At 42.1% G+C, this 14,288-nt stretch overlaps 1 protein-coding gene across 2 annotated transcripts; it reads right to left on the reverse strand.

Annotated features, from left to right (window-relative positions):
- Positions 1-297: 297 nt before the first annotated feature.
- On the reverse strand, positions 298-4,383 carry LOC107826919 (putative folate-biopterin transporter 8, chloroplastic). 2 transcript variants are annotated; one of them, XM_016653962.2, is made up of 2 exons: positions 3,631-4,383; positions 298-2,494 (listed from the first exon to the last, which is right to left on the reverse strand). In XM_016653962.2, exons 1-2 carry the CDS (start codon positions 4,109-4,111, stop codon positions 1,338-1,340), a joined length of 1,638 nt encoding a protein of 545 aa, XP_016509448.1. In that variant the 5' UTR covers positions 4,112-4,383; the 3' UTR covers positions 298-1,337. The 2 variants fall into 2 exon arrangements, with proteins under 2 accessions (XP_016509448.1, XP_075085508.1); XM_075229407.1 differs by having other exon boundaries at positions 298-2,483; positions 3,631-4,331.
- Positions 4,384-14,288: the final 9,905 nt, after the last annotated feature.

Consider the following 14,288-nt stretch of genomic DNA (forward strand, 5'->3'; position numbering starts at 1 on the left):
TGGAACTCATTCAACCACTTTGAGCATTTTGGTACTCACTACAAATCACGAGTTCAAGTCATGGAATCAACCATTAATGCTTGTTAGAGGCGGGCGGTCTATATCACACTACTTGGGCTGCGACCATTTCCCGGACCCTACGTGAATGCAAGATGCCTTGTGCACCGAACTGCCCTTTATACTATTTCGTAAAAGTAATGATTTATTCTTTCATATGCTAGTAATATTTTCCTCTACCAAATGCAGGCAAGAGAAACAAGTAGCAAATCTTCCACCAACACACAGTTCATAACAATGGAAAGTTAAAGAAAGTAATATATTCAATGATTATTAGCTTTACAAGCACCCTTCCCCATCCTAGCACCCTTTTTCTCCCTTTTTATTATAAGGGTCGCATCCGGAAAAAAAACATGTGCACAGCTCGACTGGTTCACCAAGTATCTGCTACCTCCACTAGCACAAGTATCGAGTAACTCTGTACACCAAGGTTAAGGTAGATGAAAAGAAATCACCAAACATTAATATTTTTCCGAGTTGAGAAAATCCTTGCAACTTTCTCTACTGGTAGTTCCTTTCCTCTTTTAGTTCTTTGGACAAGCTCAATGAACTGAACAGCTAGCCCTCCAATGCAAAAAGAGTAACAGACTAGTTGCTCTTGATTGTGTCAGTGACCACATTCAAATTCTTCACCTTTTACAACAAAAAACCCAGTGTACTCCCACAAGTGGGGTCTGGAGAGAGTAATGTGTACGCAGACTTTACTCCTACCTTGTGAAGGTAGAAATACTATTTCTGATAGACCTCCGGCTCAAGGAACAGTGAAGCGGAAGCAACCAACAAAAATTCTTCACCTTTTCTTTCAGAAGCTTAACTTTAACAAATAGGCATGTCGAATAACAAAATTCAGAGGCTGCCATCATCTGCAAACAGCAATAGAGTGCGAGGAATCCTACTCAAAAGTCAAAACCGGCCTTCGGATCAGTGAGGAGTGCCTATACGGATCTGGAAACGACTCCCACTAGACTCTGTGTAACTCAGATGATTAATAGATCATGGAAGTAACATTTACGCAATGTCGCTAGGCTACATTTTCTTTCTTCGATTCAAGTAAAAAATCCGCTTCTTAGCAGAGTCCAGAAATAATCCAAGAAATCAGCTGCATGGTTATAACTCGCCAAGAAACATTATATCAAAATCATCGGAAGAGGTGAATTTCATAAAGTACTAGGGACTGGTCATAAGTCGTCTGTCCTCATCATCAATTCCTCATCGGTAGACTAAGATACAACTCAAATTTTCTTGAACTCTGATTATTTAGCCAGCTAGCTACAAAATTCTCATCTCAGTAAATCAGATTCTCTTTTGCGTCTATAAGAATAGAATGAATCAACAACTACTCTTCCTACCCTTCTGTTTTTTCTCGTTCTTTTACTTACACTTCTCTTCCTTTCCTTTTCAGATTCAGGTTGAGCCATAGGGACACAACTGAGCCATCCCAGCGGCAGTAATGCTGCAATAAACTGGATAAGTATCCCAATATGCAGATTTGAGTAGTCACCGGACGTTATACCAAGGAAAGTAGCCAGGGCAACACCTAGAAACCCACTAAATATTGAAGACAAACACAGAGCCGACGCCAAGAAAGACATGAGAGATCCTTCAAAGCCAGATGGAGCCAAACTTGCAAACAGCACATGGAACGGCAAGAGCTTAAAAATTGCAATAGTTTCTGCTAGACCCGAGAAGCAAAGAGCAAACCATTCATTTGGAATTCCCATTTTGAGATTAAGCTGCTTTACAAGTACAAGGTCAAGCAGAAGAGAAGCAGCATATGTAATCTGAACGATGCTAATCAGTTTTCTCATTGGAACCCTTTTGCCAAATCGATCATACAAGACTGTCAAAGATAGAAGCATCATATGGCCTATCACCTTTGACATCCCTATAACAGACGGATCAAGATTTAGGCATTGTGTCTGATAGCAAAAGATAGATCCAGAGAGGGCTGGGACTGCTAAAATGGACACAACAATCCATATAAGAGGACGAGCAATACTTTCTTCTCTAACTGCTATCAGAAGATCCGAATACTGTTTTCGAAATATTTCCGTGATTGGTTCCCTAACAGCAGAATATTTTAATGATTGAGCTAAACCAAGGGACGCTTCTCTGGTACCTGAAGTTACTGCTAGTTGAAGAGCAAGCAGAGCGGAAAAGGCTAGAAACATTAACTTAGGTTGCTGTGTTTTGAGTAGGAAATATCCTCCGATAAAGTTGCCTAAAATTCCACCGGCAGCTGAGGCCATAAATGCGTAAGATTGTAGACCAGCCATTCTGTTTCTTTGACCATATTCAGCCACTAGCGCATCTTTGGCAACTTCTGTAATGGATGCTCCGACGTTGCTAAGAAGAACACAAGCCATAATAGCAGGAAGTGCTTCACTTGCAGCGGAGATTAATGCTAATTGACCCCAAGCCAAAACCTGGAGGAAAACTGAAAGAGTACATATTAGTACTTGAACAATATTTCTACAAAGAGATTCTACTTTTTACTGTCACTATATACCGTTATTTATATAAAACGGATGAATAATTAAGCCAACAATTGCCTTTGGCCACCTCAACTTCACACGCACGCGTGCCCACCTCAATTTCTTCACACGCACGAGTGCGCACACACACACACAACAACAAAGAAAAAACAAGAGAAGGAAAACATAGCCGATAGCGAAGAACAAGATAAGTTGAATTTGCTAAAGAAGTAATTCAACTAAAGAAAACTTTAATGCATATTGGATTGCAATAGGTGACCTCTCAAACCTACCAATGATATTTGTTGTTCATAAATCCTGGTAATAATTTAGCGTCAGAATTAAAACAGTGCACTTTAAAACTAATATTAGAACTTGTTTCAAAGGTTCTATTACTTAAATTTTGACTTTGCTACACTAAATTATGTCCATTGTAATCAGTCCTCCCCACAAAGCGAGGTTTTTAAATTGTGCTCTTGAATCTCATGATTTTCTACTTCCAAACAATGAATTTGAAAGGGTATCCCTTGTTTTACACTAAAGATCAGTATCTTACCTATAGAGCGGGGGAGGATTTAGGGAAGCGGAAGGGTTCACCCGAACCCCCTTCGCCGAAAAATTACACCGTACATATAAGGCAAAATCTGTTATGTGTCTCTATATATTATATTTTGAATCCCCTCGACACAGCCCAAAAGCATATCTCAGTGGTCAAGGGGGTTCAAAACCTTTGTGAGGTGGTTGTTTCAATTCCCACCGGCCATAGTCTCTTTTAATTTTTTAACTTTTTTCCTTTTTGGTAACCCTTAGCGGAAATCCTGCCTCCACCACTAATGTAGAGACCTTTCCCTACTATGAGAGGAAACTAAAAGCTGCAGCTAACTTTATTCTAACAACCTTTACACGTTAAGAACTTATTTCCTATTGAAGTCACCAAAATCAAAAACAACCAAAAGTGTAAAAAGGACCTTAAAAAAACAACACTAACACAGAATACAAAAACAAAGAAAACTACTAAATCTTGAAACTCAAATATACCAGCAAAGGCCAAAGATATGACAAATCAAATAAACCAAAGTAAAGGGGGAGAAAATATTACCTCCAATAGAAATATAAGGTATTCTATGAGCACCACCAATATAAACAGCATCAGACAAAATACCATAAATAGGCTTAGCAACCATAGGTAAATTCCCAGAATACTGCACAAGTTGTAATGTAGATGGAAGCATATTTAATCCATCTGCCATGTGAAAATTAAGAGCCAACCAAGGAAAACACCTAAAACCCTGTACCCAATACCCAACCCCACATAATATTGCCATATTTTGTTGACTCCCCATTTGAGAAAACCCAATCTTTTCCTCAAAAAAACCTTTTTTCTTGACATTATTAGGAAGAGAAACTTGCTTAACTTTTTTCTGAGGGCCTATTATCTTTATCAGATGTGTTTTGGAACAAAGATTTTGCTGCTGACAACATGAAATAGATTTGTTCAAACATGATAAAGATTGGTTTTTTCTAATAATTTGGACATTGGAGAATAAAGGGTATCCACTGGAAACTACTGAACAAACCATTATTTTGAGCAAAAGGGTGTATTAAGCTCAGGGTTTGATTCTTGATTTGGGGTGTTTTTTCTGAATATTTCAGAAAGGAAGGGAGAAATCTAGAAGATAATAAGGAATAGAAAACATATTTTGTTACTTATATGTTTTTCTTTTTTAATCTAAAGTAGTGTGGGAGAAGGATTATTTAGTTAGTTTAAAGAAAGAAGAAGAGGGTTCCAGCTGATACCTTGGACAGACAACAGCTTTGATACTAGTTTTAAATTTACTCGGCCTGTTCTTTTCTATGCAGATTTGAAGGGACCCAATCACTAACCCCATTGGGTATTTGTTTTACACGTGTCGGCACACACATTAATTTAGATCTTGTTTCCTTCTATATATTGGAAAAGGAAAAGAGTTAAAATAAGTGAACGAGAAGAAGAGAATATATCGATCCCAGATCTCCCATGTGGGAAACAACTCAGCCAACTCTTACGGGCTTGATATAGTTTTATATAGTTTCTTTTCGAGGGAGAAAAAACTTAATGAACTGAACTAATTCGACACTGATCAGTTTAGCTATTTATAAATAAGTAATCAATGATACATAACAAAATTAACCCAGGCGAACTAATCAAATCTATCTTATGTTATCGATAAACAAGGAACCGCTTATACTTTGATATAATCAATATTCTTTAACAATGTTTACCCGAAAAATGGATAGAGTTGAATTTATACGTAGTTTCGAGGATATGTGGCGTAACTTAACACAAATTGTAAGGATAAGTAGAAATGTAAATATGGATTGCAGATAATACGAAATAGATAAGGTTGTAAGTAACAATGAATCTTAGGACTCAACAAATAGAATAAATTTAAGAAATCTGAAAGAACGATTCTTTACTGTAGAAGAATATAGCGTTTTTATTACAATGTAAGCCTGGGAAAAATCTGTCCCACAGAAATAATAACCAAGCTCTTTTATAGTGGAGGGATTTGACTCAAAACATAATAAAATAAACATTCAGTGGGAGACCCATGATAAGTGAGTTTTTCCACAATTTCTGCCAAGATTCTCTCTAGTGGGATTGCAACGGCTTTTGTCTGCGAGTTCGATTTTGGCTTGAGCTTGATTTCGACTCGAGCTCTTGATCTTGGTTCGAGCCCGATCCTGGCTCGAGCCCTCGAATTGATTCGAGGTAAATGTTGGTTGGTCTCTAGATTATAAACATGATAGATCTACTCTGCATCATGGTTCGATTTGTATTCGAGCTTGATAATGATATCGAACTCAACACGGATCCCCCCCCCCCTCCCCCGGGTTCGAGGTTAGTTTGTTCCACCTTCGGGATCTTACTTTGATAGATCATCGTTCGAACTCGGTCGGGCGTGCGAAGGCCGAAATCTATTTCGACCGTATACAGATAGTCCCCTCGTTTCTCAAAAAGAATGTGGTGAGAAACGATATGATTTTTTAACGGCTCGATCGGATTATAACTTGAAGTTTCCATCGGGTTCGACAATGACGCATCTAGTAGCTGTCCCGTCGGTTTATTCTTTCAAGGCATTTAATGCATGTCAGGTGGTGGTCGGCCACCGCTGATACTGAACCGCCATCGCTTGAACCTATAAATAACCCTTTCTTTTATCCTTTACCACTTTTACATCTTCTATCTTCCAAATTTACCAAGTCCTTCTTCGTATTCTCCAACTTATCAGTAAATCTGTGATTTCTTTTTGCAAAAGTCCCTCTTCAATTCTACCAAACCCTTGTCACTTTTCTCTATTCCTTACTTCTGAACTCGAAAATGGCGAAAACATCACAAACCATCCCTCAGAAAGAGAAAGCTTCATCTTCACAGTGTGCCGCCGATGATACGCCGGCAGAACCACGGCCTGAGGAGTGCGTTCCCGGGGCGTGCGTCCTTACTTCTGATTTCAAGGTCGATAAAGGCTCATCGGTCCCTGGTCGATGTGAACTGGTATCGTGGTATAAATGTTCGATAACCGAGAAGCACCTCTAGCAGCAAAAGAAAGATTGCAATTGGGATAAAAAAGAAATAATGATTCCTTCTTCTAACGAAGATATCACTTCGCACGTGAGAGGGTTTTTGAATGTGTATTCTTATCCTTTCACGTTGGGTCCCCTCGATTCCGTTATCATTGATTTCTGTCGTCAATACCAAATAACCCTAGGCCAGTTCCACCCTTCTTTTTGGCGGATCGTTATCCTGATCCGATATTTCGTGAGCAAAATCGAGGGGATGTCGTTCACCCTCGACCATCTTATCCGATTATACCGTCCTCGACTTTTTCGAGGAGGGTTAATAAAACTTTAGCGTCGGGCTACCAAAGCTCTGTTCTCGAGTATTGACGAGGACAGGGACCGGAGTTGGATGAGCAGGTTCGTTCGAGTAAGGACTTCGGACCTGATTCCGACTGAAAAGATGCCCTTTCCCGAGGAGTGGAATATGAAACATAAGTGTGACCCTACTGTTACTTCTACTTTGTTCTTTCATTTCTTCTCTCATCGACACTCCTCCTTTTGTGATGTAGCGGTTCCCTGGATGCCCGGAGCAGTTCCTGATCTCAAGAACTGAGGTACGAGCTCTTGTTTTGACCTCCATATACGCCGAGCGCTCATGGCGTGATTTGTCAAAGGGTCGGTAGGAGGCCAAAAATCATGGTAAGCCCATTTCTCATACTCTTTGATGATTCGAACGAGGTGGTTTTCAAAATATTTTATTAAGGTTTTCCATATGCAGGTTTGGGTAAAGACGTAATTTTGCGGCCCTTGTCCAACGAGGAGGAAATTTCGGCCTCTATCCCAAAGCCGGTGAAGGAAAATAAAAGGAAAAGAGACTCTGTTCCTGAAGATCCAAAACCGAAGAATAGGATGGCTCGTAAGCCAAAACAAGAATGTCATTCCTTTGACCGTGGAATCCGTTTTGCGTCTAAGGGATGAAGAAGAAGAAAACGATGAGTCCGCGCTGGCGGTCCGAATGAAGAGAACCATTGATGCCTCATCGGCGGCTGGATCTATGATGCTCCATGAGGCTCCGCCTTGAACTGAGGATATATCGGAGAAAGATTCGGGTAGTATCCCCAAACTGTCGGATATCGAAGACGCATCTCATCGGAGTCAACGGGCAGGGGATATGACCGAAGGGGCCCTCAAACCCCTTCGAACCGAGGAGAATGCTCCAGGCAATTCATTTGGGGAAGCATCAACCGAGGATTCGCCTACCTTTCCCATTTTTTTCCACAGGGGTGATTCGGGAAGCCCAAGCTCTGGGAGCCCTCGATCTAGACAGGCCTCACGATGAAGAAGATCCCTTTCGTGACCTGTTTATCGGCATTGAGGACGTTGCCGGTGCTGGTGATGAATTGGATCTTTTTCACGGATTGCGGCAAGCTTTGAATCAGGTGAGCTTTTAAAATTATTTTGTCGGTACTACCTTTAAGTTTACTTTTCGTTAACTTCGCTTCTTGTTTCTTTGTAGGCAGCGGCAGTTCATCGAGAACAATGTTCTCGATCCTAAAATGAGTTGCATCGATACGAGGCCGACCTACAATGGGCTACTGATGAGAGGAACTCTCTTAGACTTTCCTTAGGGCAGAGAGAAGAGGAAATAAAAGACCTTCGAGCTGAGCTGGCCAAGGCTTATTGAGATCAGACCGATTTGTCTGAGCAGGTAATGATACTTTTGAAAGCCTATGGGCTTGATACCAGAATGATAGCTAACATTTCGGTCTCACAACTGCAGCAAAAAATCGAGATGATCGGGAAGCTTCATGAGGAGGTCGACGTGATAAAAACAGAGTCTTTGCGGTGGAAAGAAGGTATGGACCGCTTTGCTGCAGAGAAAGAAACTGCTCGAGCCCAGTTATCATCGTCCGAAACCCAACTTCAGAAAATGAAAGGAAAAATGCCTGGTTCAAGCAAGAAGAATAGAGGAGCTTGAGGCTCGGTTGGCCTCTGTACTTGCCAAGGCCGAATCTGGTGCCGAAAAGGCAAAGGACGATGCGGATGCACTCGTGGCCATCTATCAGGCCGATGCTGAAACTGCCCAAGTCCAAGCAAGAGAGGTGGCTGAGTCCGCCGATACTCAAGTACATTGGGTCGCCGAACTTGCTAAGTGTCATTCCCGAAGGGAAACCCTCGAGGAGATCCATGTTCGTGGTTTCGATCTCGCTGAAGAGATAAAAAGGGCCAAAGAACTCAAAGCCGATGCTGAAGCTCTGATTTCTGATGGCGATTATGATGACGATGATGATGGGAGCAAGAGCGGATCCGGGAGGGGGGGGCTGATGAAGAAGAGACCACTCATGACCGAGAATTTTAGTTCTTAGTTTTTACGTTATAATCAACCATGCAGATAAATTTGTATATAGATATATCCCCCTTTTTTGCCGACTTGCTTCTGTTTTGTTTCCTGTTTTGTGAGGACTTTATTCATGCCTTATGAATGTTTTCACAAGGATTTAAACAACTTAATCAAATTTGGAATTCGTAGCCTCTGTAACCGAGCGAGCGCTTACTCAAACTTGGAGCGATGTAGCCCTTAGGCTTATTAGTTGAGTCAATGATTCGAGCTCGAAGAAATATAGCCCGTAGGCATAATGGTCGAGTAAGTGCTTTCTCGAACTCAAAATAAAAGTAGCCCATAGGCTTAGTAGTCGAGTGAATGATTCGAACTCGAACTCGAAATAAAAGTATCTCGTAGGCTTAGTCGAGTGAATGATTCGAACTCGAAGTAATGTAGCCCATAGGCGTAATGGTCGTGTGAGTGTTTGCTCGAACTCAAAATAAAAGTAGCTCGTAGGCTTAGTCGAGTGAATGATTCGAACACGAAGTAATGTAGCCCGTAGGCGTAATGGTCGAGTGAGTGTTTTCTCGAACTCGAAATAAAAGTAGCCCGTAGGCTTAGTCGAGTGAATGATTCGAACTCGAAGTAATGTAGCCCGTAGGCGTAATGGTCGAGTGAGTGTTTGCTCGAACTCGAAATAAAAGTAGCCCGTAGGCTTAGTCGAAGTGAATGATTCGAACTCGAAGTAATGTAGCCCGTAGGCGTAATGGTCGAGTGAGTGTTTGCTCGAACTCGAAATAAAAGTAGCTCGTAGACTTAGTCGAGTGAATGATTCGAACTCGAAGTAATGTAGCCCGTAGGCGCGATGGTTGAGTGAGTGTTTGCTCGAACTCAAAATAAAAGTATCTCGTAGGCTTAGTCGAGTGAATGATTCGAACTCGAAGTAATGTAGCCCGTAGGCGTAATGGTCGAGTGAGTGTTTGCTCGAACTCGAAATAAAATTAGCTCGTAGACTTAGTCGAGTGAATGATTCGAACTCGAAGTAATGTAGCCCGTAGGCGTGATGGTCGAGTTAGTGTTTGCTCGAACTTGAAATAAAAGTAGCACGTAGGCTTAGTCGAGTGAATGATTCGAACTCGAAGTAATGTAGCCCGTAGGCGTAATGGTCGAGTGAGTGTTTGCTCGAACTCGAAATAAAAGTAGCCAGTAGGCTTAGTCGAGTGAATGATTTGAACTCGAAGTAATGTAGCCTGTAAGCGTGATGGTCGAGTGAGTGTTTGCTCGAACTCGAAATAAAAGTAGCTCGTAGGCTTAATGGTCAAGTTTATCTTAATTCTGATTGCATAATAAATCTCCAAATAGAGGATTTTTTTTTGGATATAAGACATCGGTAAAGAGGAGGACTTGCATCAGAACTTGATATATTTAAGGGCTAATGCCCCCCCAAATATTCGAGGTCGATTGTACAGAGGCCTCGGATATTGTTGTAAGTGCAGCACGATCATTGGTTGCCTCATTAAAAACTTTGCCGAAAAATCCATTTGGGATAAAATCGGTCTAAGGGAAAAAGAGTGCAACGCGTGCTTTCAGGCGAAGGATCCATCTTAACTCTTGTTCGGACTTCTGCAGGGGTCAGTTTTGAAATGTAAATGAATATGGAAGGGTCGTACCTTAGCAGCAGTATCGTTTTAGATGTGACACATTCCAATTGCTTGATAGTTGTTTGCCGTTTATAATGTCGAGCATGTATGATCCCTTTCCGACGTTCTCGAGAACCTGATATGGTCCTTCCCAATTTGGTCCCAGTTTTCCTTCATTCGGATTTCGGGTATTGATGGTGACTTTCCTTAATACTAAGTCCCCGGGCTTGAAATGGCCAAGCTTGGTTCTTCGATTATAATATCTTTTGATTCGCTGCTTTTGGGCGACCAATTGGACGAGAGCAGCTTCTCGTCTTTCGTCCGATAATTCGAGACTGGTATTCATAGCCTCGTTATTTGATTCTTCCATCGTGAATCGAAATCTGGTACTGGGTTCACCGACTTCGACTGGTATCAATGCTTCGGACCCATATACTAAGGAGAATAGGGTCTCCCCCGTACTGGATTTTGACGTTGTCCGATATGCCCAAAGGACTTCGGGCAGGATTTCTCTCCACTTTCCTTTAGCGTCGTTCAACCTCTTCTTTAGGTTTTGAGTGATAGTTTTGTTCGTTGATTCGGCCTGTCCGTTCTAACTGGGGTGGTATGGTATTGATAGTATCCTTCTTATTTTGTGATCTTCGAAGAATTTTGTTATTTTGCTGCCAACGAATTGTTTCCCATTGTCACATACTATTTCGGCGGGTATCCCGAACCGGCATACGATAAGATCCCAGATAAAATCTATAACTTCTTTCTCTCTTATTTTCTCGAACACTTGTGCTTCAACCCATTTAGAAAAATAGTCAGTCATAAATAAAATAAATTTGGCTTTACCTGGGGTCGATGGCAGAGGGGCGACGATATCCATTCCCCATTTCATGAACGGCCATGGGGATAGGACTGAGTGAAGTTGCTCTCCGGGTTGATGGATCATTGGCGCAAACCTTTGACATTTGTCATATTTTCGAACAAACTCCTTCGCATCTTTGCCCATATCGATCCAATAATACCCTGCTTTGATTATTTTTTGAACTAATGTATCGGCACCGGAGTGATTCCCACAAGTGCCCTCGTGCACTTCCCGTAGGATGTAATCGGTATCTCTCGGACCCAAGCATACTGCCAACGGTCCGTCGAATGTCCTTCGATATAGCATTCCATCCGAAGCCAACGTGAATTGAGCAGCTTTAGTCCGTAGGGCCCTAGAATCTTTACGGTCCGATGGGAGCTTTCCGCTCTTTAAATATTCAATATACTTATTTCTCCAATCCCAGGTTAAGCTTGTAGAATTTATCTTGGCGTGACCTTCTTCGATTACTGATCTTGAGAGTTGAACGACAGTCCCCGAGCTCAAGTCACATTCCTCAACCGATGATCCCAAATTTGTAAGTGCATCAGCCTCACTGTTTTGCTCTCGTGGAATATGCTGTAAAGCCCATTGTTTGAAATGGTGCAAAGTGACATATAGTTTATCCAAATACCATTGCATTCTATCTTCTCGAACTTCGAAGGTTTTGTTTACTTGACTTACCATCAGCAAGGAGTCACATTTGGCTTCAATGACTTCTGCTCCCAAGTTTTTAGCTAACTCGAGACCTGCAATCATGGCCTCATACTCGGCCTCGTTGTTGGTCAACCTGGTAGTTTTAATAGATTGCTTAATAGTGTTATCCGTGGGTGGTTTCAAAACTATGCCTAGCCCGGACCCCTTCACGTTCGAAGCCCCATCCATAAAAAGGATTCATACCCCCGATGATGTACCTGATTTTAACAGAAGTTCTTTTTCGACTTCGGGTACGAGGGTTGGCATGAAATCGGCCATGAAGTCTGCTAAAATTTGAGACTTGATGGCCGTACGGGGTTGACATTTGATATCGTACCCACTGAGTTCGACGGCCCATTTGGTCAATCGGCCTGATAGTTCGGGCTTGTGCAAAATATTACGAAGCGAGTAAGTGATTAATACGCATATGGGGTGACATTGAAAGTACGGTCTTAACTTTCTAGAGGCGCTTATCAGTGCAAGTGACAATTTTTCTAGGTGCAGATATCTAGTTTCTGCTTCTCCTAAGGTCCGACTTATATAATAAACGGGAAATTGCGTACCTTGCTCTTCTCGAACTAGGACACCGCTTACGGTAATTTTCGATACTGCTAAGTACAAGCAAAGTTTTTCGTCTGTTTTTGGAGTGTGAAGTAGTGGTGGGCTCGATAGATATCGTTTTAGTTCCCCTAATGCTTGTTGGCATTTCCGGGGTCCAAGCGAAATCGTTCTTCTTTTTTAGTAGAGAGAAAAATTTGTGACTTCGATCTGATGATCTCGAAATGAATCTACCTAAGGCTGCAATCCATCCCGTTAGCCTTTGTACAGCTTTCACGCTGTCCACGATGGTGATGTCTTCGATGGCCTTGATTTTATCGGGGTTAATCTCGATTCCCCGATTTGACACCATGAAGCCGATGAACTTTCCCGAACCGACCCCAAAAGCACATTTTTCGGGGTTGAGCTTCATGTTATATTTCCTCAAAATCTCGAACGTTTCCTGCAAATGGGTCAAATGGTCCTCTGCGCGCAGAGACTTAATTACCATGTCATCAATATAAACTTCCATTGATTTATCTATTTGTTCTTCGAACATTTTATTTACTAGGCGTTGGTAAGTAGACCCTGCATTTTTTAGCCTAACGGGCATCACATTGTAACAATATGTTCCATATTTAGTGACAAATGAAGTCTTTTCCTGGTCCTCCGGGTTCATCTGGATTTGATTATACCCGGAATAGGCATCGAAAAAAGTGAGGATCTCGTGGTCGGTCGTGGCATCGATCATGCGATCAATGTTGGGCAGCGAAAAGGAATCTTTGGGGCATACTTTGTTCAAATCCTTATAGTCCACACACATTCTAAGTGTGTTCCCTTTTTTATGCACTCAACTACATTGGCTAACCATTCGGGATATTTCACCTCCCGAATGGACCCTATCTTGAGAAGTTTGGTTATCTCGTCCTTTATGAATGCGTGCTTTTCCTCGGACTGGGGTCTTCTCTTTTGCTTCACCGGTCTGAACCTAGGGTCCAAGCTTAGCCGATGCGTCGTTATGTCCTGTGGGATCCCTATTATATCTAAATGGGACCAGGCAAAACAATCAATGTTATCGATAAAAAATTAAACAAGTTTCTTCCTGAGTTCTGGGCTCAACCCCATTCCTAAGTATACCTTTCGCTCGGGCCAGTGCTCGATTAGTATGACTTGCTCTAGTTCCTCAATTGTTGATTTGGTGGCGTCGGAGTCATCGGGAATCATGAAAGATCGAGGGACCCTTTGATCATCATCTTCTTCAATCTTCTAGTTATATGGCTGGGTCGAAGCCAACATCTGTGATTGCTATTTGGTGTCCCGTTCTCCTTCTGAGCCCGATCCCTTTATCGGCGAAGGCGAGGATATTGATTTCGCTTCCTAGACGACGAACATTTCTTTTGTGGATGGTTGTTCTTCGTACACTGTTTTGACACCTCTCGATGTCGGGAATTTGAGGACCTGTTGTAGGGTCGAAGGTACAACTCTCATGTTGCGGATCCATGGCCTTCCGAAAAGGGCGTTGTATATCATGTCGCCTTCGATCACGTGAAACTTCATTTCCTGGATGGTTCCGGCCACATTTATTGGCAGGATTATCTCGCCTTTGGTAGTTTCACATGCCATATTGAATCCGTTTAGAACCAAAGTTGTGGGTACGATCTGGTCCTGCAGGCCGAGCTGTTCTACGACCTTCAATCTGATGATGTTGGCCGAGCTACCTGGATCGATTAACACACGCTTAACTTTAGTTTTATTCATGAGTACGAATATTACCAGTGCGTCGTTATGAGGTTGGATGACTCCTCCTGCATCTTCATCATCGAAGGACAAAGTCCCTATGGGTGCGTAATCTTGAGTTCGAGATTGTTTTTCCCTCACAATCGATGTTTTAGTGCGTTTAAGCACTAGTCGCTGAGGGTTATCGGCACCGCCGATGATCATGTGAATGACGTGCTGCGGTTCCTCTTGCCTGTTTTGCTTGCCGAAATCCCTGTTTTTAAAATGGTTCTTCGCCCTATCACTCAGAAATTCCCGAAGGTGCCCTTTGTTAAATAAGCGGGCTACTCCCTCTCTTAGTTGCCTGCAATCTTCCGTTCTGTGGCCATGGGTGCCATGATATTCGCACATTTGATTGGGATTCCTTTGGGCAGGATCGGTCTGTATGGGTCTAA

Source organism: Nicotiana tabacum, chromosome 14, assembly GCF_000715075.1.
Source record: "Nicotiana tabacum cultivar K326 chromosome 14, ASM71507v2, whole genome shotgun sequence".
Lineage (NCBI taxonomy): Eukaryota > Viridiplantae > Streptophyta > Magnoliopsida > Solanales > Solanaceae > Nicotiana > Nicotiana tabacum.

Excerpts from the sequence above, each read along its gene's own strand:
- LOC107826919 (XM_016653962.2), bottom strand. The coding sequence starts at position 4,111 with ATGGTTTGTTCAGTAGTTTCCAGTGGATACCCTTTATTCTCCAATGTC. Across the intron at positions 2,495-3,630 it reads ACCTTATATTTCTATTGGAG|TTTTCCTCCAGGTTTTGGCT; the intron begins GTAATATTTTCT and ends GTACTCTTTCAG.